Source organism: Haliaeetus albicilla, chromosome 7, assembly GCF_947461875.1.
Source record: "Haliaeetus albicilla chromosome 7, bHalAlb1.1, whole genome shotgun sequence".
NCBI classification, from domain to species: domain Eukaryota; kingdom Metazoa; phylum Chordata; class Aves; order Accipitriformes; family Accipitridae; genus Haliaeetus; species Haliaeetus albicilla.
The window spans coordinates 20,333,923-20,360,390 of NC_091489.1; the positions used below are offsets into that span (position 1 = coordinate 20,333,923).

General features: G+C 35.2%; 1 protein-coding gene across 14 annotated transcripts in view; it reads left to right on the forward strand.

Annotated features, from left to right (window-relative positions):
- REPS1 (RALBP1 associated Eps domain containing 1) overlaps positions 1 to 24,495 on the forward strand; it is a 69,431-nt gene extending 44,936 nt beyond the window's left edge. For 3 of the 14 annotated variants that reach the window (XM_069787173.1, XM_069787179.1, XM_069787177.1), the window contains exons 10-20: positions 4,148 to 4,228; positions 7,314 to 7,401; positions 8,274 to 8,375; positions 12,434 to 12,506; positions 14,805 to 14,923; positions 15,684 to 15,748; positions 16,793 to 16,978; positions 18,419 to 18,514; positions 19,045 to 19,193; positions 19,835 to 19,940; positions 21,030 to 24,495. In XM_069787173.1, coding sequence (XP_069643274.1) covers positions 4,148 to 4,228; positions 7,314 to 7,401; positions 8,274 to 8,375; positions 12,434 to 12,506; positions 14,805 to 14,923; positions 15,684 to 15,748; positions 16,793 to 16,978; positions 18,419 to 18,514; positions 19,045 to 19,193; positions 19,835 to 19,940; positions 21,030 to 21,098 — 1,134 coding nt within the window. In that variant the 3' untranslated portion in view covers positions 21,099 to 24,495. The remainder of the gene's footprint in view (positions 1 to 4,147; positions 4,229 to 7,313; positions 7,402 to 8,273; positions 8,376 to 12,433; positions 12,507 to 14,804; positions 14,924 to 15,683; positions 15,749 to 16,792; positions 16,979 to 18,418; positions 18,515 to 19,044; positions 19,194 to 19,834; positions 19,941 to 21,029) is intronic. The other 11 variants (XM_069787181.1, XM_069787185.1, XM_069787184.1 and 8 more) reach the window with 7 other exon arrangements.
- Positions 24,496 to 26,468: the final 1,973 nt, after the last annotated feature.

Genomic DNA, 26,468 nt, shown 5'->3' on the forward strand with positions numbered 1-26,468 from the left:
TATAATATCTCACCAGCAACGTAGAGAAGTCATAGCTCTGGGTTTGTTTCAGAAGCGAAGACTCAAAGTTGAATCTGAAGCCAACTGTTGGCCAAACTTATTTAAATATTAAATTTTTACTGTTGTGTATTGCTGCTTTATCATCCTTTACCATACATATTTGCTATAAGCAGTCTTACATAGTAAAGCTGTATTTTGTCAGAATTTGAAACTGAAGTTAGCAAACGGTATTTTTTATATGTTTTTTTTGTTTTCTCCCACAAAAGTCTATTGTTTAAAAATCCTCTAAGGGATTGATTCTTGGAGTTTTTCTTGTTGCTCTGTTTTAACATTTTTGCTTTTGACTTAGAATAGACCAATGTTTTATTCTAAGAGCTACTTCAAGACTCAAGTGAGTTCCTGACTGCAACCATACTACAAAGATGATGTAGGCTTATTTTTCATAAGGGAAAGAAAAGGGAAAAGTATTGAAATTATTTTTTGAAAACTCTTTTTAATGATCTGAGATTCTTGAGTATAGTCTAAAACTTGTTTTAACATCTAAGATAGTTCTGTCAGTAGCTGAGTATTATCTTACCTGCTTCTCTTATTGAAAGAGCTTTTGTGGCTTGCTTCTTTCTTTGTTAAACTTCAAGTGAATAGAAGATTGGCAGTAAAAGGTTTAGACAAACCAAAGGAGAGTCAGTATGAAACAGCAAATAAGCAAATTTTTAGGATTAAAGTTAGGAGCACAGGAAATCTTCTTCCTCTCTCAGGAGGAAGGACTTTGTGAAGTTTGCTGTTTCTCGTAAGGGCAAATGCTAGCCTCACAGTGATGTCCTTACCAAATGAAAAATATAGGAAATGATTTAGTGGTTTTTAGTTGTTCTATTTGACAGAGTGACTCTTAGACTGCTGGTAGGAAGCTGTGTTTCAGGAGGGAGGTGAGCAGATATTCGGTTGCTAAAAAGCTGCAAATGTCTGCAGCTGTATCAAAATTTGCATTGATACATTCCCTCATGTTTGCAATAAAGATTTAATAAGCTAATCATTTGGTAAGCTGCATTGTAATTGAACAGATTACTTCAGTGTCCAATGCGACTCAAACCAATTGAATAGGGTAATTGCACTAGTGGAACAAAGTTAATGATAACTCTCATCAGCCAAAATCTTGTCTTACAAAACTGACTTTGTCCATTCAGATAGATAATGTGGTATTTTCTTTCTGAAAAATCTACTAAAACTTTAAGAGGTTTGCAGAAGTTCTCACACTAAATATACTACCAGATACTAACAATACTAAAATAACAGTTGAACATTTATTAAATGTTAAGAGTTTTTTGTCTTAACGCAAAGGAATTTCTGATTTTTCAGCTATATTTCTGTGCATGCTTCTTGCTCCTCAGCATTTTCTTTTCAGCATGAGTCAGGTCAAAGTCCTCAAGGTTTTAATGCCATGAAAAAATTTCTGGTATTACTGCAGGCACCAGTCTAATTGTTTCCACTTTGAACCTCTTAAAACTGTCATCAACAAATGAATTGCTTGAGAAGACTATGCATCTCTGGATCATCTGCCTTTCCATGCAGTTTCATCCCCGTCAGTTTCAAAACTGTTGGTTACACTGTTCTTTCTAGCTCATAGTTGATTTTTAGACTCCTGTTGCCAGGCTCAGTTACTGTAAGTTCGCAAGTATGGACCAAGGCATCAGTCTGAAACTTCAGGATAAAGGGCACCATAAAAATCCACCTAACTCTGGATACTACGTGCTTCACATTCTCATCTCTTCACTGATTACTTCTTTCTCACTTCAGACATCTTTTCCATCAAGTGTCAAGGCTGAGCACGTAGTTCTGAGAGCTTAAAAAAAATTGAAAAGCCTACTAAATCTTTGTTGAAAACAGTCTAGTGTCATATGGTCATATTAGCCTTGACACAGATACGGAGATTTGCTTTTGAGTTCACAACTGTTACACCTCGTTTGAAATGTCTTGGTGTTCTGTTAGTAACGGTTCAGGTTGCTGTGAGTTTTAGTTTCTAGTAATTAACCTTTTGAAAGTATTTGTGAGACATTTTTGCAAGTCTGGAAGACAAGTATTTTACTTTCAGCTAGGAAGAGTTTTATCCTAGCAAATCAGTTGTATTGTCAGTGCTCTTAAACCTTGCACAGAGTTTGAGATGCGGTCCAGTAGATCCTTAATATATGTAGCTTTCTATTAACCAGGGAGTTAGCAGTAACTAGCTTCTGGCAGTATTTCAGGATGGAGCACAATAGCATATTCTCCAGAGCAGTCAGGAGGTGTTGGTGTTCATTTGTCTATGCCTGGCTAGGGAGCCTGAGGACAAGTAATAAATGTCCTGCATTTTGGCTTCAGAGGAGTAGAATAAGAGGTAAATTCAGCATCCATCTCTAAGAAATAATGTTTTAGCATTGATCTTAACTGTAACGTAGATGCTGTATGCCTTTATGGAAGTTTTGAAAAATTAAGAAACAATATTTCTGTAATCAAATGGTCTGTTTGCCAGTCTCACTGGTATCTTTGAAGCCACTATCCAAATCAAGTTTAAAAGAGTAGTGGTAGTCCTAAAATAAACATTAATGTATGTTTCATGAAAATGAGCAGCTGTGTAAATGCAAGAGGCCAAATCAGGAAAGGCTGGCAGAACTTGGCCATTAAGTTTCTGACTTAGTCGAAACCGGCTCACTCAACAGGTTTGTATAGCTCCAAACTACTTGCAGTGCTGCCTCTTCATAAAGGAGTGGAGTGACACAGAGATGAGCTGTTTAATACAGGGAGCGGGACAGAGCAGTTAAGAAGGGAAACCTTGCATCCTTACTAAAAAGGTTTTGTTAGATTCTGTCCATGAAGGGGGTAGTTTTGTGTGTTTAAAAAAAAACCAGCAACAAAACCCAAACAGCAACAAAACAACCAGAAAAAAAAAAACCCACCCCCAAAAAGCCTTATGAACAGTATTCCATAATCCTTGCTTTAAAATAAAGTTTGAAATGAGATAAGGCTCTGTCTCTACAAGGAGCAGCACCACACGTGAAAGCACTTAAAAATTTAGTTAATCTTTTTCTGAATTTAATTTCAGCTGATTGAAAACAGTTATTTAGGAATTTCCATGAAGAGTTATTTCTGAAATAACTGTTTTAAACTAGGTTCACATACAGGCCATTCACCGAATATAGTTCGGCGTAGAGGAGCACATGAGATTAGGTTACTAACACCATATAGTTTGTCCTGTATCTTCTGGCATAATTTACATAGATCTGCCTATAGAGATGGGACAAGAACATTGATTTTTTTTCACAACTATACTAACATCATTTTTGTGAGATTTTCTGAGCACTAAAAATTTTGTATTTGTAATTCTTCATTCCTATTGTGATTTGTACTCTGTTTTTTGGATCACAGACTAATTTAAGGTGCTTTTGGTACTTTGTTGGTCCAGTTGTGGCTGTAGCTTGACTTACTAAGCATGAGGACTTTTGACAACCAATTATTGATACAGCATGCCTATGTCTTATAAAATTGTTCAGAGATTGACTTATTTGCTTTTAGCAATCAACAGTATGTTTGAATTTAATTCTTTGCCTTGTCAGTGATTTAGACTTGTAAAAATGCTCTTTTACAGCATAGAATCACTTCTCAGGGGTTGCACTGGCAAGCTGAACTGGTTAATTGGAGTACTCTGCTCATTGTTCATTTGTCTGGGATTTTGTAAGAAAATCAGCATTTACGAAATACATTTGAAACTTGGCAGCTACAAAGTGAGGAACCTTTCTGTGGATTTTATAATTACAAATACACACAAAGTGTCACTGATTTTATCTTTACAGTATTTGAATGGCTTAACCAGTTTTTTTACTTGTATGATTTTCATTGGCAAACGTGAGCTCTGAAGGTACTTCCGTGTTGACTGTGTACCTGTATCTTCATTATAAAATGTGAATGTAAAGATTAATATTGACAGATAACAAACTTGGTTGCACAACAATCTCAGACTGACATAGAAATACTTAATGTGTATTAGTGTGCTTTCCAAGTCAAGTACTGTCCAGTGCAAATATCCAGTGCAACCTCCGAACTACTATGCTAAGTCTCCTCAGTGATCTTTTACTCCCATCTTTCTCATCATGCTGACTTCTCTCCTCTGTCTGTTCAGCAGTGGGAGACATTTAGCGAACGCTCTTCAAGCTCACAAACTCTGACCCAATTTGATTCTAACATTGCACCAGCTGATCCTGTAAGTCAATCACTTAGCTTGCTTGTTTGAAATTAATTTTATTAACACTGAATTTCCATTCATTGTATTTAGCTGTTATGCATGATTCCGTGGACTGCTTTTTGGGGAATGGTGGCAGGCTTCTTAATTTTTTTGCTTATTTGAGGAATATAAATTTTCTACCACTGCTCATATTTAATATCTGAGTGCAAAGAATGCTTTTTTCCCTTGATTTTGATGTATTACAACACTGCTATCAAAACCTGTATTACACAAAATACTTAAACAAAACGTTTTTTTTAAAAATATTTAGAAGTCAATGCAAGGGCCACTCCCAGTGATAAACCAGTCCTGTTTTAGATTTTGTCTTCAATGTTGTTTTGGTTTTTTCAAGTTGCAGAGCTTGATTTGCACAAACTCTTAGGAGTTGACAATGCCAACTTCACTGAAAAAACTACTGGGCTTTCATGGGTGTATTATTTCATATTCCTAATGTTTTCACCAAGTTACTTGTATTAATACAGCTTTTAGTATTTCTTCAGCTAAACCTGTGCTGTTCTAATGCTTTACTCAGTGACGAGTGCTCTGAAGGATTATGTAGTTAAATTTCTTGCCAAGTTTGGGAGCCAGAAATTCACTACAGTGTTTCAAGTTCTGCTGGTTTTAAACTTCACAGCATGTGACATTGAAGCAGTTCTGAAATGCATTAAAATTACTTAAGTATTTAGCTGCCGCTTTCATCCTGCTTTTCTTACAGATTTAATTACAACTGTTAGTGTCCCTTTTTAATTAATTACGGTGTTAGTGTCCATTTGATTATATAACAAAATATAGTATATGTACATAATACGCATTGAACTGCTTTTAATATTAAACAGATCACTTCTGAAAAGATATAATACACAAATATACATACATAAGTGCTCGACTTTCAGAATTAACACTGATACTTGTGTGGAAATAGTATTTCTAGATGCTGGAAGCTAGAATTCAAACTGCACTGTTCCCTGTACTCAGAATTGCCCTTAGTAAACATTCAAAACAAGTGAAATTGTCATACTGAAAGTGAAAACCATCCCTTTTTCATCTAAGAGAGATTTTTTTTTAGTTGAATGTACTGTATTTTTATGTTTTAATGAAGTAAACATGATGGAAATCAGTTTATAGTTGTTTCTTACTGCATATAATTGCTTGACAGTAAAGAGCTATCACTGTCTTGTTTCCACAAGACAGTTATTATTTTTTTTACACATAATTAGTAAATGACAAAAATCAGAAGTTTGAAATTTTTTCCCATGCGTTGATAATCTAAAAAGTAGAACAGTGATGATACATGGAAAACTCGTATGTAGCCATATATATGTCTGTGTGTATATGCATGGGTTTATAAAAAGAAATTCAATAGAAATACAGAAGTATACTGGGAGATCACATTCTTGAGTCATCTTCTTACAGTCTTGTGGTTGAGAAAAATTTAGAGAATGGTGAGCATCTTTGATGCTTGCTAAGGTGACAGGCTTTAGGAATAGATACTTCAGAATCTTTATTTTCATATGAAAGTAAGAACAAATGACAGCAAATTTTCAGTAGCAGTGTACAGACTTCTTATTTTAGCAGTTTCAACAGTGATGCTTAGGACTGATTTATTGAACAACAACTGCTTTCCCAAAGGAGAGAATCGGCTTTCTTGAGCAGTTGTTAATAACTAACTAAAGAGTAAATACGTAGACCAGTTCGCTTCTTGTTCTGTTGGAAAAGCAGCTGCTTTGAAGGTAAAAGATTAAGTGGAAAGGGTAAACCAGTACATTCAACCCCTAGTATGGGAACATAATTTGCCTATTGTGAGTGAAAGTTGGTAACATGTTAAGTTGTTTTGTGTAAAATTAGATTAATGATCTGAATTAATACATTATATAAAAATCCATTTAACTGTTGGAGACATGACTTTTGTAGGAGCTGCTCATTGGATTACAGCAGAGAACCAAAGCAGCTACAGCAAGAGTGATCTTTGCATGATAAACCCATTCCAGGGGAAAAGGAAAAGCAATATATTTTAAAGTACTAACTATTCCTAAAAGCCTGGTGCAACAAGAGTGTTTGAGCTGTGACTAGACAGTGGTTTTAAAAGTTTGCAAGAGTACTGCAAGTCAGTTTAAACAGTTTTAGAAAATATTAATGTAAATGTATTACTCTTGGTGAAATTGATCTCCTTGAGTAGTCAGAACAGATTAAATTTCTGATACAAGGGTAGTTTTGAAACTTCTTGTTATTTCTAGGGACAGAATATAGTCTGAGATTTGTTTTGTGCTGTCATTGTCCCACCCATTCATATATTCTGAATATAGATGACAGTAAAAAAAACCCTCAGCCAGCTATGGCCATATTTTTAGGTTACTTACGAACAAACATAAAAGTCTTGAGACTTCTTAAGCTGTCTACACTCAGTCTCCAAACCAAATGGAAAGGGCTGTCTATGAAGTACATTAAAATGGAGTCCGTTGTCTGAACTACAAAGAAAATGCCTAAGTGTAAGGTCAACACCTAACTAGAGGTATATTCCATAGGGTTTATTATCCTGAAGATTAGAAGATTTTACTAATTTAAAGATTCCTGAAACTGTTTTTCTTAAACTACTATGAAGTACCTATTTTATAGAGAATTACTCATACTATTTAAAGAGGCCATAACTTTCTGAGGCATTGCAAGTAAAGCCAAGGAGTGGGGTTTTGAAATTGTGGGGTTTGGTTTTGGGTTGTTGTTTGGGTTTTTTTTTGTTGGAAGATGCACTTGAAGTAACAGATATCTGGTATGCCAAAAATGGTGGAAAGCTGGTAAAATTCAGGTCCCGCTTACAACATGGTTATCTATAGAAACATTTCTAGTGCCCTTTTAAAGTAGTAAGGTAGGTGACAACTCATAAATCGTTATAGAAACTTCAGCTTATGGAGCTTTGGTTTTATGGCTATATTCAATTCCCTGGAACTGTGTAAAAAAAATTAAATTTATGATATTTTGTTTAGAAATTACATTTCGCATTGTGTCAGAGACTCTTAATAGAACAATTTAAAACTAGGTTAACATCACTTAACTCTGATCTCCTCCACAGGACACTGCAATTGTGCACCCAGTTCCCATAAGAATGACTCCAAGCAAAATCCACATGCAGGAAATGGAGCTTAAAAGAACTGGAAGTGGTAGGGTATTTTTCTCTTGCTAATGAGGGAAGTTTCATACAATCGGAGTTGGCTTTGCTTCCTTAAAAGTGCTGACTCTTTTTTCTTCTCCTTAAATGAACATATCTGGAGTTGTAACCAGCATAATTAATGAGATTCTCTGAGTTAAGAATTAAGAGTACTGTTCAGATAGGTGCAGAGTTTGAATTGGTCACTTGCTACAGTGAGGATTTCACCATCTATAGGAGATCATTGCTTGGAGTAGTTCAGGAGCATCATCATGATACAGATTTGAGTTGGGCCTCCAGGAGCATGTCTGGGTTTCCTTATTAAATACTGAAGAAGACTAGGAAGGTGGAGAACATAACCTGCATTGATAAAGCTTGTTCTACTGTGGTCAGAAATACTGAGTTCATTATTTTGAAACCTGAGAGCATTTGGGAGTATTGGCAGGCTTTTTTTTTTTTTTTTTTTTTTGGTAATACTCTGGTCAATAATAAGCAAGGTGGTTTGATAATTTTCCTTGAGGAACACTGGATTCTCAGTTTATATATGTATCCCAATATGCCCATATTTCCTGAAGTCATGTAACTTTTGCATAGTCTGCAGCATATGAGAATAAACAAGTATACACAACACATTTCTTTTAAAATTTCCTTAGCCTTATAAAGAGATAAAGATTCCTGACTCTTAACAGTGAAAAACAGAAATAATATTATTACAATGTCAAACTTCAAAGTTAAAATAATTCATACACCAAAAGTGTTAAAATACAATTTTAGTCTTGAGTGCAGCACTTCAGATAAGGGCAGAAAACTAATGTAAAGCTTTGGCATCAGAAGTAAAGGCTAGTTTGAATATATTTGTTTATTTAGACTTGTTTTTCCATCTAGATCATGCTAACCCTACTAGCCCACTACTTGTGAAACCACCTGATCTCCCAGAAGAAAACAAAATGAGTTCATCTGTAAAATTTACAGCTGGAAATACAGTTAGTAAGTATCAAAATACTTTCTGATCTCATTTTTTACATTATGCAAAATGTAGATCTGATATATTCTTCAGGGAATGAAAACTTGCTAGACAGCAGAAGCTCTAAATTGAGATAAACTTACCCTAAGAAGAGAGACATTTCTGATACAAAGTATATATTAGAAGTAGTAATTAAAAAAGTTCTACTGAAGTCACTGGAGATGTTTTCCTGCCATATGCATTCAAAAAAGTTAATTTTTGTTAGCCCTTTTCCATCTTCCTGTTTTCTCTTTTAATCTTAGGATGAGAAATTGAAATGTATGGAAAGTGGAATTGACTAAGTAGCATTTGATTGTACTTCCTCAGAACCATGTAACAACATGTTTTCTGAAGAGTGAAAGCCTGTTGACCACAAAATTTTCAGATAATTCTCATCTTATTTAGCTACTAAGAAAATGTGATAGACTTCTAGATTTTTCTTTTTAGGTACAGCTTTTCAACTGTTTGCTCCTAATAGCCTTTTTGATTTTCAGTATCTCCTGCATCCAAAATGTTTTGCATTATTTTGATTTGATTAGTCCACTTGTCTAATATTGAGACTGGTCCCAGATTATATGTGGCCTGAATGAATTTCTAGAGTCTATTTCTGAGACTTTTTTTTCTTTAAGCTGGGAACTTTTCTTCAGTAAAAATAAGGTTTGAAGAACTCATTACTTTGAGTCTTTTGCATTATTAAGACAGAAGTATTTTGGTTGGTTTGTAATAGAGGAGTAATTCAGAAAGTGCCTTTTTGCAACATGTCTTGCTTTCCTCGTGAACTCTGTTTCAATGGCACTCTTCGTTCTGAGCAACATCGTGAGCCTGTTGTGTCTTTTTCTTCTCAAGCAGAGTTCTGTTTTTACTAGGTAGTTTTCTGATGCAAAAAAAAAATGAGCAGACATGGTCTTTTAGTGGGGAAACTACAACTATATGCAGGGTCTAAGTTCTGAGAGCCCTTCTGTACTCCCTTTTCCTTATCCACGTGTAGCTTAACCTTTGATAAAGGGCCTGTAACTGTAATTATACCAAGAAATGCTCTTCCCTCAGAGGAAAGATATAGTGAAATAAAACAAACCTCATTGCAGCATAACATAAAGCCATCCTGTAGTACATCAAACTGTAGTTATCATGGGATGCCCATCCTTTTTCTGAAGAAATGGCTCTTGTCAATATTGCAAGTAATTTGGATGGTTAACACCTTTCAGGTGAATCCTGAAGAAATCATTTAATACAAGCTAATTCTAGAAAAGGAATTTCTGATGCTTAAAAAACCACTATAAATCTAACAAATTTTTTTTGTGTGGACTTGCTGTCTTGGTAATTACATTTCTTAATGTTCTTTACTGTCATACTTTAAATAGTCTTATCTGAGCACTTTCTATGCTAAATCAGTGACGGTGTCTATAGTGCACTTCCTTGAGCTGTTGGGCTGGAGTAAGTTTTCAGTGTTTACTTTAGTTGCTTGATTTTGTTTAGCTGTGCCAGAATTCATTTGAGAATAGGGAGTCTCAATCTTAGTTTAAGCAAGTCCTTTTCTAAGTGGGTTTTGTTGTTTATTTAGCTTTTTTATATATTGCTCTTTTGGAAGTGTTGTTTCATAAATGGACATTCTTAAAGAACCTTTCTTCTAGACTATTTTGTTCATAGGTTCACATGCTTTTTTCTGCATTGTACAGAAGAGTACAGAATTCTTCGGGTTTTATTGATCAAAATTTAGATGCAGGTTAATTATTTTACTTCTCATAATGTACTGTTCATGGATCAATATATTAAAATAGTGTTTGAACTGAGAACCAATGGAGATTTATAAGCATCATCGTGATGTTGAGAAATTAGCATTTTATCTTTGTTTTCCATGCTCTACATCAGCAGTAATTCAGCTTGGAAGTTATGAATTTGTAAGTAGCAGCTCGGACCTAAGCCGGGAAGCAAGGACAAACTTTTCCATTGCATGAGATAAGAAAGAAGTCAGTAGGCATAGGCACTACAGAATTGTCTTTCTGTTCAGGCCGTGTGATTTGGAACGAAGGAGAGGGGATCTATAACAGAAAGAGATAACTGGAGAAGTTCATCAATAATTCTTTGGATTGCTGGATACCCACAGTGTTGAAACTGTTATTATGCCAGTAAAAATAAAAGGAGCAAAAATAACTGCTGTTTTCCCAAATTGTAACTTTAAAGCAATGTACTACTTCAATATGTCATTAAGGAAAATTTTGTGAATAAGTTATTTTAAACTCCTGCTAAATGATATAAACAAGATCATGAATACTGCAGTCAGAATGGAAGGATAATCTAAATCATCTTCCTTCATAATGAATTACAAAGCTGGAGATGTAACTTGTATTACTAACATTCAAAAGTAGAAACCTCCCTTGAGGACAAAAATAATGTTGCAATAGTCTATATCCTTCATAATAGGAACTTCACCTATCATGCTTACATTACTGGAAATACTGAAAAGGATCCTACTAGATTCAAGATTGTGTTCAAACTCATGAGTTTGGATTAGCCAATATTGGTGCAGTACGAAGATTACATTTGCTAAGTGACCATCCTTTGCCTTATATAGCCATTACAATTTTTTACTATCCAAATGTTTTTGAAATTGGTTTAGAAATACTTCTTCTATTATCAGTGTAAAACCAGTAGTTTTATACTGAAATGATGTAAAACTTTTTGGTCCAGAAGGGCATACTTTTTCTTTTTAGAAGTGTGATTACATGAATTCTTGTTTCTCACTTGATCCTTGAAAACTTAAATGTCATCTCGTGGTAGACATTTCTGTTTCTTTTTTTTTTTTTTTTAAAGAATGTGTATATAGATACCATCTTTTAATTCTCTGTAGTCCTCATTAGAGACACACCTGTAAACCTGCAGAGAATAACTTCTCATCTGAAATGAACTTGAAATAGGGTATTCCTCAGCTAACTGTGTATGGTAAAGGTTTCAAGCCAAGTTCACTAGATTAATGTACCTGCAGTTTTAAGGGGTGGGGGAGTTAACAGGTAAGAATGTGCCTCGCTGAACAGGAAAGTCATCTCTGCAGGATTCTTGTTTCTGAGTCCTGGTTGACGTGTCTTAACACTTTTGAAGACTTTAGTGTCCTAGGAGGTTAAAGTAATCCTTTGAGACTGGGTAATTCAGAAAAATCTTGATGTTCTTGAGTAGAATTTTCCTCTTTACTGATAACTAATCAGGTGAGTCTCATTGGTCCAGTGACTTTCCACCTTGGACTGTGCTTTACCACGTGCTCTGGAATCATCCCTTGTGATAAATTACTCTGATATCCATTTTTCTGTCTACTTTCATTCCACACAAATCTTGTGATTTTAGTGAGGCTCCTCATTTCTGGGGAAAAAACCTCAAGCTTTGCACAGCTTTTAAGGGTAAGGGTGTCCTTAAGGAAACTGTCTTATGTGATGCTGTAATAGCATCTTTCATTTTTATAGGTTGCCTTAACCAAAAGCGGAAAGGTTTTAAAAAGATTTAGTCCAAAACGGAGCTGAGTACTAGCCTTGAAGGTACAGAAGTTACAGCAGTAGCAAAGCTACTGAGTTCATCTGTGTACTGTAGATATCTTTTCCTTTTTCTGACTTCTAAGGCTGGTGACAATACTTCAGGACTTCTAAAATCAAGCATGTCCTACTCCTTGCTTTTTTTTTTTTTTTCTTGGATGTCCCTTGTTGGCTAGATTGTTGAAGTGATAAAATGCCAAGTGTTTAAAAATTATTGCTTATGAAATTTGCATTTTGTATTTTAAATACAACACTATTGTCATTGTTTATTCTTAAGTACGTCCCATAGTAACCAACAATTTATAGTACTGGGTGAGGGGAGTTGGTTTGTATTGGATCCTTCAATTACTCAAACTCAAGGATTTTGAATCCTGCCCAGATGATACCTTACAGGGAAGCAGTACAAGGACATAAACCTTTTTTAAAAATAAAAATGGGATATTTGAAATTATATATTACCTATATCTGTTAGGGTATATTAATGTTGCAAAACACATATGAAACTTTTTACTTTCTTTTACCAGCAGATGGTTACAGCAGTTCAGACTCCTATGCTTCAGATCCAGAGCAAATTGGAAGTACTGTAACACGGCAACGGTAAGTAAAGTAGCAGTTGAAGAAAATAAATAAAAGGTGTTTAAAGCAGCCTGTTCTGAGCTTCTGGTTTTTTTGACAGCTATCTTGTAAAATGATGGCTAAATAGATTCTTAACTTTAACACTCAGGAATCTGGAAGGCAGTGTGTTTTCTAATGCATTAACAATGTATGCTGGTCCTGTTAATGTGCAAGTGAAAATTCGAAAAGTAATGTAGTCTAAAAAGTTTGGGATTGGCCAGTCAAATGAAACTCCACGTTCATTCTGAAATCCTGATAAAGACTTTCTCCTTAAACACAAGGGAATGTAAGCTTATAGGAGATCATGATGTTACTTGAAAACAATTTTTTGTATTTTTAAACAAATCCATTAGGCATTAATGAAGAAGTACCTTGTGACTTTGTAGCATAAAAGAAGAATAAAACATAAATTAGAAATATCACAGCAGTAACGCAATCTCTTTTAATAATGGGCTTTTATATAATGAAGGATAGTCATAGCCCCAGTGTAAATTAAGGCATTGGAGGAAACTATGCAAGCACATAACCAACAACTGCATTGTTTGACATAAGAGAATGTGCTGTACTAGCTGGTGCTAATTGTTCCCATTAAATGTGCCTGAATAGGATTAAACACCAGCTATGCCATTAACCATCTTACAGTCAGTTTCAGAAGTAAGTTTCAAACCAAAAATAATTATGGTGACTTCAACAGCAAAGAAAGGTTTGCAGTTGCCGTTCAGGACAGCAGCTTGAAAACTTCTTTCCTCCATTGTTACTTAATGGAAAATTTGATTGTCTGTCCTGCTTCTATGTATGTTTTTGTACTATTAACATGATGGTTTCAACATTTTCTTTTCATCTCTGATTTTGGGTTGGCTTCTCTTGCTGAACTTGTGTGGATGTGTGAAGCTTTCTGATGAGTTTCCACTTTATGGCACAGGTAGCTTCTGTCCAGAGCTGGCAGTTCTGGCAGTGTCCATCCAGGAAATTTTTCTCCCACTTCCTCTTTTACTTCCTTCCACTGATACCTCTTCTACCAATTGCAATCTTAGCTATAGAGATTACATTGTCCTTAACCCTACCATCAGTTCAGAGTACTTTTTCTATTTTCAGAAAGCAAAAACTGACAAGGCTATGTCAGATAATGATATTTCAGGAGTGTCCTTAAACCACTTTCTCCCTTTTTTAATCCTACTTGTGCCTTTTATACTAGACTAGCTAAAGGGATGACCTTAAGTGTTGGTGTAATTATATTTGTATTTCATTAGCTGGAGGGTTACACAGTGTTACAGAAGCATTGTCCTGGAGAGTATATTAAGAAAGCAAATTTTTCTATTGTGATAACTCAGTTTTCTGTCTGGACTTACACATTCAGGAATGTCAGGTTTTGTGTGAAATTTAGGTACTTCTTACCTCTCCTAGTTTTATATCTTATGATAGTTATAGAAGAATGTTACAGAAGTCAGTCATAGAAAAGATTTTATCACTTATTTATGAGTTGAATAAGAGTAGCTGTATTCACGTCAGTGATTCAGTAACTCTGTCTTGCTCAGGTTGGACTAGTTAGGAAGTTTCTACAAGTTGTTTTTAAATGGAATTTGTACAAAAATTCTGTATGCAGTAAATCCCACTTAAATGGCACTTAGTGCAGTACTTCATCCTTCTATCCTTTCTGCATGTGTGGTCGATGAACTTACAAGAGGTATCCGCTAGATGGTGATCCCACCTAAGACTGAGTTAAAATTTCTGAAGATGCTACCAAGCATATAGATTTGAAAAATTTCAGGTAGAGAATTAAATAGCTATCTCGTACACTGAGGTACTTCTTAAGCTCAATATATATGGAGGCAGGTCCAACAGAAACTTAATATTCTTCTTCAATGACATTGAACTTAAACCATTTAAAACCTAATCAGGATGTTTGACTACATCTTACATGCTTTGCAAATTATAGTGACTACCATCTGGATAGAATTACTGTATTTAGGATTCTCTGTTTCTGAACTATCATTGTTTGGGATGTGTGTCAAGCTATTGGTTATCCAAAGGTAAATTACTTGTGGTAATATAAGAATAATTTGGATAATGGAGATTTAAGTAAATAGAAATATAAAAACAATTGTGAAATCAAAGAATACCAGATTTTGAACTGATTTTGAAATCTTCAAAATCAATGGCAATCAGGCTCTTTTCCATCTGTCAGACTTTATTTTTTTAATTGCATACTTTGAAGAGCTTTTGAATTTTAGTTCTGTTGTAGCTGCCTAAAATCTCTACAGAAGCTTATATGTTTTGCAGATCACATTCAGGAACATCTCCAGATAACACTGCGCCGCCACCACCCCCTCCAAGGCCTCATCCTTCTCATTCTCGATCATCATCTTTGGATATGAACAGATCCTTTTCAGTTACCCCAGGTAGATATACTGTGTTCCTAATGTATATTAGTTTTCAGTACATATATTCCTGAAGCAAACAATTTTTTTTTTTCCTCTGAAGAAAGATTTAGAGTGTGTTTTTTAAAACCCTGCTTCTGAATGAAAAAGCTGAAAATGTTGTCACTCTTCCTGTATTAAAATTTGTACTCCACTTTGCTTAAACAGATAATTTAGGAAGTAAATTTTCAATGTTGGCATTGTAGTTGTTTGGGTGAATGTGGGAAGCAAAGTCAGGAAATAACATTTTGGTAGTGCACCCACATGCAATGAATTGCATCTGCCAGTAAATTTTCAAGAGGAGTTCTTTCATTATCAGATGTATTAGATGGGTGTTAAGTATTTCACTTCAGAGGAAATTACTAAAGGTCACTTCTGATGCTTTGCTGCTTAAAGGTTTTTATTGTACTTCTGGCTTGTCAGTATTATGCAATTCAGAATCATGAAGTGTGAGAAAATGTTAAGACTGTATAATGAGGGTAAAAGAAAAAAAGGACTAAGATCAGAAAAGTATGACCATGTCTGTACTTTGAGCTGGAACAAAGGACAAGATCCATGTTCTGATTCCTTGTTTGGTGTGTTTAGAAATTTGAAAGGAGATGACATTACAATTATGTTCCTCAATGTGACAGGTTGATATGTAGGCAAAATGCAGGACTTCTTTATGTTGACGAGTCAAAATTAGATAGCACTGTAATGTGAAGAGTAACAATCTCGGCCAAACACGATGCCTTTTTTACAGGACAGCAACAGGCTGGAGTTGTTGCCTATCCCCCTGCAGTGCCTCCAAGACCACAGCCTTCACAGGTGATGTTGTCACTTTCAAAAAATCATACTCTAACTCGGTGCATCATTTTTATCTAACTCTGAATTTTGACTTATCTCTAAAATGAGTAGCATTGCTTGGTATTTTTTGAAACCACCAGGATGTGAATGATGGCAAAACCTAGACTATAGCCAAATGTTAACCTTTCCTGAGTAAATAATTGCTTCTGGTGGAACCATGGGAAGGGATTAAAGTAGAGATTGAGGAGGGAGGAGTGAATGGCTCTGGAGCTCTGAGTTGTAGGAAAGAGAGGAAAGTTATACTTTCACATTTCTTTGTCTGTCCCTGTATAGCTAATAGGCCATAACACAGACTGTGAGAGCATTCTTTCAAAGTTTTGCAAAATAAGTGTTTGTCTTCCTTCTGTCTGGAACAGGGTATCATTTTACATAACATGCCTGCTCCGAAAAGGAGTGATCCCACTTCTTCCTTTGTTATAGACTTGGTCATCTTTGCAGGCCTGGTCTGAGTCAGTTCATTTAGCTGATTTGGTAAAAAACAAATACTGAAAAAGTTTTTTCTTTGTCTCAACCAGCTGAATTCTTCAACTGCTGTGCAGATCTGAGATGGGACAGATAAAATTGCTTTTCAGTTGTTTTTCAGCAGCAGCTAGTTGTTAAGAATCTGAGTTACCAGCAGTTGAAGTCAGTCAATGGATTCAGAAATAATCTGCAAGGAAAGAGGGTACAATGACAGACATACTCCATACAGTGTGATCACATAAGCATGTTTCCCTGTGGAACTAGACTAAAAATCTGTATCAAGCCTAACGGAGCCAAGCTGGACTGTTACAACAGAAACATCTACTGTCCAATGAGTCTAGCTAGTCCTACAGTGCATTTGTCTTTGGTCTTGTTCTCTGGATAATAGCACATCTGATTGAACTTCCTTTTCTCTTAAATATTTCTCTAAAAAGGCAAATAATCTTTAACGTTCTGTCACAAACTGTTGTTTGGCAAGATTCTTTGCATCAGATAATTATGTTAGGAACAATGTCACTAAATAGTTTTGTTGTTTTATTGCAGGGTGCAGGTCCTCATGTGCATCGCCCAGTAGATGCTGAAGGCCTAATAGCTCATACCAGTACCTCACCTCAGCAAATACCAGAACAGCCAAATTTTGCAGACTTCAGCCAGTTTGAGGCATTTGCTGTTTCAGGTGTAAACAAAGAGGAAGAAGATGAAATTGAAACACACTCAGAAGTCTTGCAGGTGAGCAGAAGTGAAGATCTTGTCAATTGCTTAATACCACCAACAGTTAGGAGACTTTGTTAAAACCTACTTCTGTTTGAACTCAGTGGGGTTTTTTATGGCATCCTAATCCATTGCTAGAAATCAATTACATTACACAACTGCTATGCTTATGTAGTAATGGCTAAACACCTAGGCAGAAGAAATTCCTTTCTTCTCAGTTCTTGATTGTAATTCAAAAGACTTTGTACTTATTAGCATGTGTGTGCACAAACATAATTGTGTTGGTGCATTTAAGACTTAGTACAGGCAAAAGTTTTCTTCTGCTCACTCTTGCCAGACTTCCAAAACTGGCAAGTTTTGAAGTAGCCTGTCTTAATAAATGAGATGACTGTCAAGTATTGTAAGCATCTGCTAGAATTCCATTAATTTGGTTTTGTTCAAAGCCATTGGACAGACAGCTAAAGTGAATAGAGCTCTGGCATCCCTCTATAATACAGAGAGAGATGTTTACAAAACCTTGTTTCCTACTACAGACACAGGACTTAAAGTTTGCAAGCCTCAGAGGCTATTCTTACTAATGTCATAATAGTTTACTGCTATTACATGAATTACTTCATGTTTTCCTTTCATAGTTTGTAGCCTTCATCCAGATTTTAAGTTCTCTGGGGCACTTCTGCATCCTCAGTTGCAAAAGTACCTGTGGTGCTTTAAAGTCCTTGCAACTATTAGCAACTTGTTCTCGCTTCCCTTAATCAGGAAGGTCAATGACGTAGAGGCATTTGAGCATTCTCCATTGTACCTCATTGCAAAATCAGCTATGTTAGCTTAAGCTGCCACTGAAAACTGCTTAAGTTAAGCCTGCTGATTGTTTTGCATTGAAGTGGATGGAGAACAGTCACATTGTGTTCCATTGGAGGGATTAACCTTTGGCAGTAATAGATAATGGTGATAATGTAATAGCAGAAACAGCTGTAGCACTTTATCATCTGGCCACAGCCTCTTTTGTACTATACAGTGCCTCATAATATTGGGGATTTGACTTTATTCAGAGGTCTTCCAACATCCGGAGTACAATGCTCGAGAGCAGAGTACTTTCAAGTAACTTTAATATTTTTTTCATAATTATTTTAGATTCTGTGTTGAATCTTAATTTCTGTATCAAAATATGGGTCTGACTATTGATTCTGGAAGTACAGCTTTTTACTTATATGCCTCTTCTGTAAGCTGCTCCCAGGCCAAAACAGTGTTTCTGACCAAGATAGTTTTAGGTGGTTTTACTCCAAAGTAGGTATTGCTGCTGTATTCCAGCTTGTGCTTCTAAAGACGACTTGAACTGGAATTTAGTTGTGAACTGTATTCATGTATCAGAAACGCAGCATACTTGTATTTATTCCAACTGTTACCAAATGAAATACTTGTTAAGAAGTAGTTTTCTAAATGTAGTTTATATCCCTTTAGGTTGAAAAGCCCTCTGATTCTGCAAGTTCTCTTAGAGTTGCCAAAGCAGATGGAAGAGTTGAAGACAAAGCACCTGCTAATGTCCCCACTAGCGCGGTATGCAAAGTACACTTGGAAGGAGAGCGCTGTTGTCCGATATATATGAAATTATATGTTTGCTTTGATTTGCAACAGCAACTTCATATGCTTCCACTTGAACCCAGTTTTCTTAGGTCTTAGCTTGAAGTAGGCACAATTTTTGAAACAGAGCAAAACTTTCAGTGCAGAACTTGGTTAACAGTAGCTTTTTTTTGTTACAGACACATAATTACTGAGGCGAAAGCGTGCTCTGAGATGTTGTGTATTTGCAGTTGTCAGTTGTACCATGGTGTTTCTGCTTGCACAGTTCTTTGTCAGTGTGTAGCAACCTCCTGCCCTTTGACCAGGGGGTAGGATTTAGTACTTCAAGTTTTTTTCCCAGACCATATGAGAAAGCACTAGATGTCCGTCAGAAAATATCTGATGGGTTGTAAATTCAGTTAGCTCAGTAGCTGGTTTTGCAAGTATGTAATACAAACAAGTTACCAGGTTATAATTCCAGTAAAATGGAGTTTGTGAGAATTAATAGGCTGTGTTTTCCTCTTCAGGGTAAAGGCACTACCCCACTTGCTCCACCACCAAAGCCTATTCGCAGAAGATTAAAATCAGAAGATGAGCTAAGACCTGAAGCTGAGGAACATACACAGAAAACAGGTGTCATAGCTGCTGTTCTTGCTTCACAGCCATCTATTCCTAGGTAACCCAAGAAGTGTATCAATACATCTGTTACTGGAAAATTTACATTTAAAGAGCATACACGCTTTCTTTTCCAGGAGTTGCGAAAAATTTCAGTGTGCTTAAACTAAATTAATTTAACAGTTTAAAGGGTTTTGGTTTTTAAACAAGATCATCCCAAAGCCTCTACCACTTGGAGACCTTTTAGAGATCTTGAATTTTGGAGTGTGAATTCTTTTTTTAACTTCTGCAAGTATGTTGGAAATAAGTGGTGGTAGTACTAAGATGTAGTGTTTAATTTGAAATAATGGTTGCTATGAACAGTCCAAAATGTGCAGTCTTTGTGTCCTAGCATGAAAGTAGACTATTACATTAATAACTTTGAGGTAAATGAATGTGGTATGGTGTGTTGGGACTTAAGAAAATTGATTGTGACAAGTTTTTAAAATGTGCTGCTTGATGTTTCATTGAAACCAAGTATGTGTGGCTTCCATGCAAACAAACAAGGTTAATCGAGCCAGGCAGAAGAGGGAAAATTAACAGTGTAACAAGTTAAAAAAATTTGAAAAGAGGATTCTGCTCATTTAAAAAAGAGGGACTGTAAATGAGATACTCAGCTAAGCAATGAAATGACTTATTACAATACTTCTAATATATTCTCAGATCAGTGGGGAAAGACAAGAAGGCAATTCAGGCATCAATCAGACGTAACAAGGAAACCAACACTGTTTTGGCCAGATTGAATAGTGAACTACAGCAGCAACTAAAGGTAATTCCGTAGTCTTTGTTCAAGAGAAGAGCCTGAGAGGGCAAGATGTTAGTGAGGCACAGTAGCAGGCATCTCTGCAAACCAATGATATACATATTAGAGGATGTTGATACAAAATATTTAGTTGTTTTTGTAGATCATAGAACATACCTAATTGTGACAAGCTTTGTGAAATTACAAAGGACTCTTTTACTACTACAAAACACGTTTTTCAATGTATTGATTTGCTTTCAGCTACACTAAAAATAAAAATCAGAAATCTTAACTTAGTATTAATAACTAGAGGTAGCTGTTGTGATCATCAGATACTTTAAAAAGCAGTACTGAGAACAGTAGCTGAAGGGGTTTGCTTTCTTCTGAAGGAAAAAGCAAACCTTAAAGTCTTAATAAAATAATAAATATTTTTAAACACAATAATCTGGAATGCAAAACTTGCAGTTTAATAAGAACAATAGTCATCTGTTTATTTAGGTCAGCTATTACTGTTTTGGATTTATCTGTAGGCACCATCTTAACATCTTTCTCTTGGCATCTTTCTTACCTTAAGATATCTACTTTAATTATCAAGTTAATATAAAAAAACCCTAAAACTTAAATGTGAACATGAATTAATGTGATACTGTCTAGACTGGAAGATAGGACATTTTAAAAACTTATCAAGCCTGAATTTCACTTGTTACTATTTATGAGAATCAAGGTGCATAAAATTCACGTAACAGGAAAAACTGGGGAAAAAACCCTGAGCTTCCAATCTTTTAACAGAGATGAGAGCTTACCCCCTTAACATTTTAGACTTCATTTGAAAACATTATAGTTGGGTTTGCAGCTGGTTACAACTTTGTGGTTTGGGGTGATTTGAAAGAAATGAAAAAATACTAAATGGCTTCACCTTTGAGCAAAATATTGATTTTCATTTATGAGTAATTACTAGCTAGCCAATCTTCCATTCAGATTACCAGAAGAGTTCTCCACATTCTAGAAAAGACATTAGTTCTCAAAACTGAAGCTGACATTTAACAGTTTTGATCACATGAGGAAATTTTTAATATTCATTCTCTGTGGACAGTCAGAAAAATCTTTCTTTTGTAGGATGTTCTTGAAGAGAGAATTTCCCTGGAAGTCCAACTGGAACAACTTCGACCCTTCTCTCACCTCTAAGCCTACTGCCGTTAACTGTGAATTTACTAATTTTGAAAGGGGTATTGGTTTCAAAGCCTATTTAAAGATCCATGCATCTAGCTCAGTGCACTCTATTCTACATTAAATGTTGTGGTTCTGTTTTGTCAATTTGTCCACTTTTGTATTTAAGTATTTTACTTTCAGTACAGAGAAAACAAAAACTTTTTCCTTGAATGTGACACTGCCTCTCATAATTTTCTGTGGGCATCCGTGATCTTTGTTGGACTTGAGTTTGCAGAGTTCGTCACCAAAATTTCCAACTGGAATTTTTTAGTGGTTTCTTTTTTCCCCGTTTAGACATCTTTGCAGAAGAGGATTGCTAATCAGTTGACTTTAAGCACATAAAATATTCTTTCGCTGTGGCATTTATTTTACTGTGCCAGAAAAGAGAAAAACTAGTAATCTGTCATCAGCCAATGTTACTTCCCAAGCTACCTTTCACAATTGGAAAGTTGTTCACAATTCTAGAAAGCCTGCCACTTTGCAATAAACCAACTTATTCAGGTTGACAGAGTTTTTGCAGGCTGCTTGCCATATCAACTGGATTTGACTTTGTGTTTTTGTTGCATACATTATAGAGTATGTAACCACAGATTGCCAGGTGTTCACATTTTATCCATTCATGATCCCAATTCAGCCGCATGCATATAAAGATTTATGGTACAATTGGTAGTCTATCAAACAGACCTTTTTCAGTCCTCTCTTTTGTGAAAAGGGTTGGGTGTAAATCCCCAGCATATTAATTACACATTACCTAAGCACCACCTGTAATTGCATGTTTCACACATTACCTTTTAATAACAGATCACATCCACCAGTCTTCACTGTAACAAATTGTATTGTCAAGTAATGTGTCAATACCTCTATGAACTTCTAATTCCCATAAAAAAAAAAAAAAGAAAAAAAAAAACCAAAAAAAACCCAAACAAAAAACGAACAGTTTGCTTCTTAGGAATTTTGGGGTACCTTCTGTCATCTTGTTTCCAGGCCTTATTTCTCTGGCATATAGACAGGCTTCACTATTAACAGAGTTCCCTGAGTGTATCCTGCTATTCAGGTTGATGTACTGTATTAGGATTTGTTGTATATTGTACGATACACACCTTTTGATCTCATATGTAAATTTGCATTAATTGCTGACTAACAGCAGATATTCTATTTAATGGCTTCTTCTGGCTGTGGGATCATAGATGTTTAACTGCATGGATGTATCTCTGCAGAATCAGAACTAGCAATTGTGTGATTTTTACACCAATAAAACAGCACAATATTTTAATTTTGTTGATTCATCTTTACCTGGGAATTGAAACTCATTCAGATGGGGGGAGGGTTTTATTACAGGTCTGCAGGGAATTTTTTGTAATTTTGTGGCATGTACGAGAAATAGTTGATCATAATCCCTTGACCATTTTCTTCCCTCATTTTTTAGCTGTTGGTCAGAAGTGATCAAATTCTCTTGGTAATCTGTGGCTATACTCCTTTTGTATCCTCCTATAAGCAAATTTAATACAGTTGTAACTTCTAAAAAGTAAACGCTAGTACTGACTTGGGTCGAAGAAATATATAGTTCTTTAGTCTTCATTTCTGGTTTGATTTCCTTGAGAATACCTTTCAAAATTAAAACTAAATGGATCTCCTGTTAGCAGTCCTTATCCTCGCAGTGTCACTTCTGTGCTTAAATGAAATTCTCTTAACATCTGCTTCCTTTCCAAAAGGATAGCTCAAGACAGATTTTTCTGCTGGATATGCTGTTTGTTACAGTGAAAAAGAAGTATTTCTCTTTTTGGTTATCATATACAGACTGGATAATTATGGTTAATTTTTATTACTATAACTATTCCAACATTTTTTCAAATGTCATGGAAGTGTTGCAGAATGGCTTATGTATATAATCCAAAGCAAGATTCCCTGGTATGAAAGACACAAATGTCATAGTTGCATGAAAGGTGGTACTTTCTATTTGCATGTAAAGGGATTAAGAAATGATAGCTAAATGGGCACAAAGGTTACATATGAATTACATATCAACTATGTCTTGCCAATTAGTAGATAAAGTACAAGACTTTGACTTCAAAAAATAAGATATAACTCGGGAAATGAAAAAAAAAAACAACAAAAAAACCCAAACAACAACCAAACAAAAAAACCCCAAAACCAAAACCCAAAACAAACCTAAAAAACTTTAAAGTAGATGGACTAATCACTTCTGTTATAACTGCCAAGTAGCAAGAACGGTGTTTAGAAAAGTGGGTCACTTACTGTAGTTAAAGAATGTTGATTTCAAACCAACTGGATCTTGTCCATAGTTTATTTTAAATTTAAAAATACTTTTTTAAAATAGTACTATTTTCATATTAATATTTAAGTATTAAGCCTATGTTTATAGCAGCAGGATTCATAAATCAGAATTTAACATTTTAAGCTTAAATGTGAAAAGCCTTTTACATTCAAATATGACACGTACATATGATTTTCTGTAACATCAATGTCTTTCTAGTAGAATGACAAGTTAGTGTCTCAAGTGAAGAACTTGGGCAATCTGAACATTTTTGTGTCTTGCCAACAAGTCTATTTTTTAGGATTTTTGTGGATTACTTTTAATGCATCATTCAGTATGTTTTAAACCAGTTTTTCATGATCAGAAGAACTTCTAACTGAAAAATTACTTATGTCTTAAGAACATCACTGCCAATGATGTTCAGAAGTTACCTCACTTAGTAATGTAACCCAACTTTAATCCCTTATAAAATTATTTCCCTGTCTTTGCCATTTGTTTGATCTTGATCCAGCTACTTGATACATTCTTTTTTATGAACTTAGATTGTAAGCTCTTTGGGGCAAGGAATTATGTACCATACAAGAGATGCTCTCTATATTGCAAGCATAAATGTAGACTACTAAATAGTATGGAGTGTGATTCATGTACCCAGCTAGGATGGATGGACAGCAGCATGCATTTCTGAAACACCTGCAAAATGTTTTTCTTTGGAATTTGTGATTGGAGGAGTGTCTGTCTTTTTTTTTTATTTGTGTTTCCTTTGTTTCTCCTACTAATGTGCCTCTTTCTTCATTCCACCTGCTTTGGAGTTGCTTTTTTCTCCATTCATTACCTATCTTTGGACTGCAGAGAAGATTTCCAAAATGCAAAGGTAAAAAGCTGAAAAGCCACTTTTTATGAGCAGTATTTTAAGTCTACCCAATGTAAGCTAGTATTTTCAATTTTTTTGTACTTCACATGCCCCTCATTTTACTTGCAATTGTATAGTACATGAACTAGAGGATCTCTTATTACTGAAAATGTCTTATGTGGGATAAACAAAGTTGAGGTTATAAAAACTCAAAGCTAAAGAAAATAAATTTGCAGCATTGTTTCTTGTGTGAGGTGTCTCTGTCCCTTATGGATGGGGTGTGCTGTGTTTCTGCTCTACATTTAGGGCAAAGTTGAGTTATTCTCCTGGGTTCAGCTATGTACAGAGTTTGTCTCTAAATGCAACTTTATGGATGACCTAGTCTTAATCACTTTTTCCTAAAAGAACAAAAAAATTAAAAGGAAAAAATAAACACACTGTCTCTTGACTCATTCTGCTCTTAGTTTCTAGTAGAATGTAGTTTCATGAAATGGTAATGTGTTACAAAAACATGTTACTCCCAAGTTAGTAATAACAATGCAATTCTTAATCTGTGTAGAAGGTTAAAAAATAACTTGAGTATTTTGAACATGCTTGCATGCTTTAGTTTCTTAAATACTTTACAAAGCAGTCTATGTGCAGTTGAGTATTCATTTATACTCCCCAAAGTTCTATTTTTGAGACATACAACTTAATTTCACAAGCAGAATTCCAGCTTGTTTTGCCATGCATATTGATGTACTAATCATTTATAATACAGCTCTCTAGAAGAAAACACACGAAAACCAAGGACTTTGTTCTCTAACAGCAAACAAATTTTCAATAGACTTAGTCTTTGAAAACAACTAACTAGTGGTTGTATAGGAACAAATGTTAATGTCTATATACTCATAACCAAATGAGACTATACAGTGTTGTCCTGATAATTAGTACCCAAGCAAAATAGAAACCTTTTTTTTTCCACAGGAGTCTTTAAATTAATTGCTTTTCAAAATTCAGTTACATGTTTGGGGGGAGGGTTTAATAGTGTGTAATTTACTTTGAGTAATGCTTCTTTAAATTGGCCAAATAGGTTTTAAATGTGCAATTCCTGCTTTAAAGCTAGATTGTACACTAATTGTACCTGATCGTACACTATTAGTGTATTCCAAAGTGATTTTACAATACTTTTTTCCAGCTTACTGATATATAGGTATTCAATGTCTTGCATTTAAGTTATTGTCAGAAACAGCCCTTGTTTCATTATAATACTCAAAAATTCAGAATTGTAACTCTATGAAATACTAAGTTTGTGATCTCGCAGCTTATATCTGAAATTTTAAGACAACTTTTAGTACTATTTATCACACTGACAGCATACTGCAACACAGAAAGCTACATGAATTCTCTTCTATCTCTGGTAGAATATGTTCTTTACACTTTCACTTTTACAGATATTAAGAATGCATCTAATCAGGAAGCAGTTGAAATTACTCTGTTGTTTTGACTGGTCTTGATTATGAGCGACCTAGGAAGTGAACAAAACATAAATAGCAAAAGCAATTTAAACTGACATTTAGTGGTATATTAATGAAAAAAGAAATTCTAGCAATACTGCTGTGGAACCTTATGTGACTGGAGTGTTTTTTTCCCAGAGAGATACATCCTATTCTACAATGCATGTAAACTCTTTGATATATCTCATGTAACAGCAATGGTGGCTTTTGCTTTCTGTCATCTAACTTCAGAGGTCTAACTGTATTTCTCTCTCTGGCTCAAATAAGACTGCATTTAAACTGACAGAAGAGGGTATGGTCCATGGAGTGGAACAAGTTAAATGTACGAAACAGCACTTTGAATTGGGAATGTCTTCTGCAAGGAGCCTGTTGTCTTTGGTATCCATTCAAAAGGCAAAAAAGAAAGACTAGCATTTGAAAGAACAGATGCATATTGAGAAAGAAGGCACTAAAATCAATTATTTGCCCTAACATGCAGTTGGGGTAGCAGGGAGTGGAATGAGCATTACAGCAGTTGCTATAAACTGCAAACACTTGTGTATGTGAACACTTGTTAAGGGCTTCTGAAGGTCTAGCATACATGATGGGCTATGTCAGACTTAGCAAAAAGGTATGTATAGTAGGTAGATTCAGCAATATATGATTTCTCAGCAGAAGTCGAAGGAAATACTTGGGGAACCCTTATGGTATCTTAGGAGTGTGTTTCATTAAACTGCTACAGAATT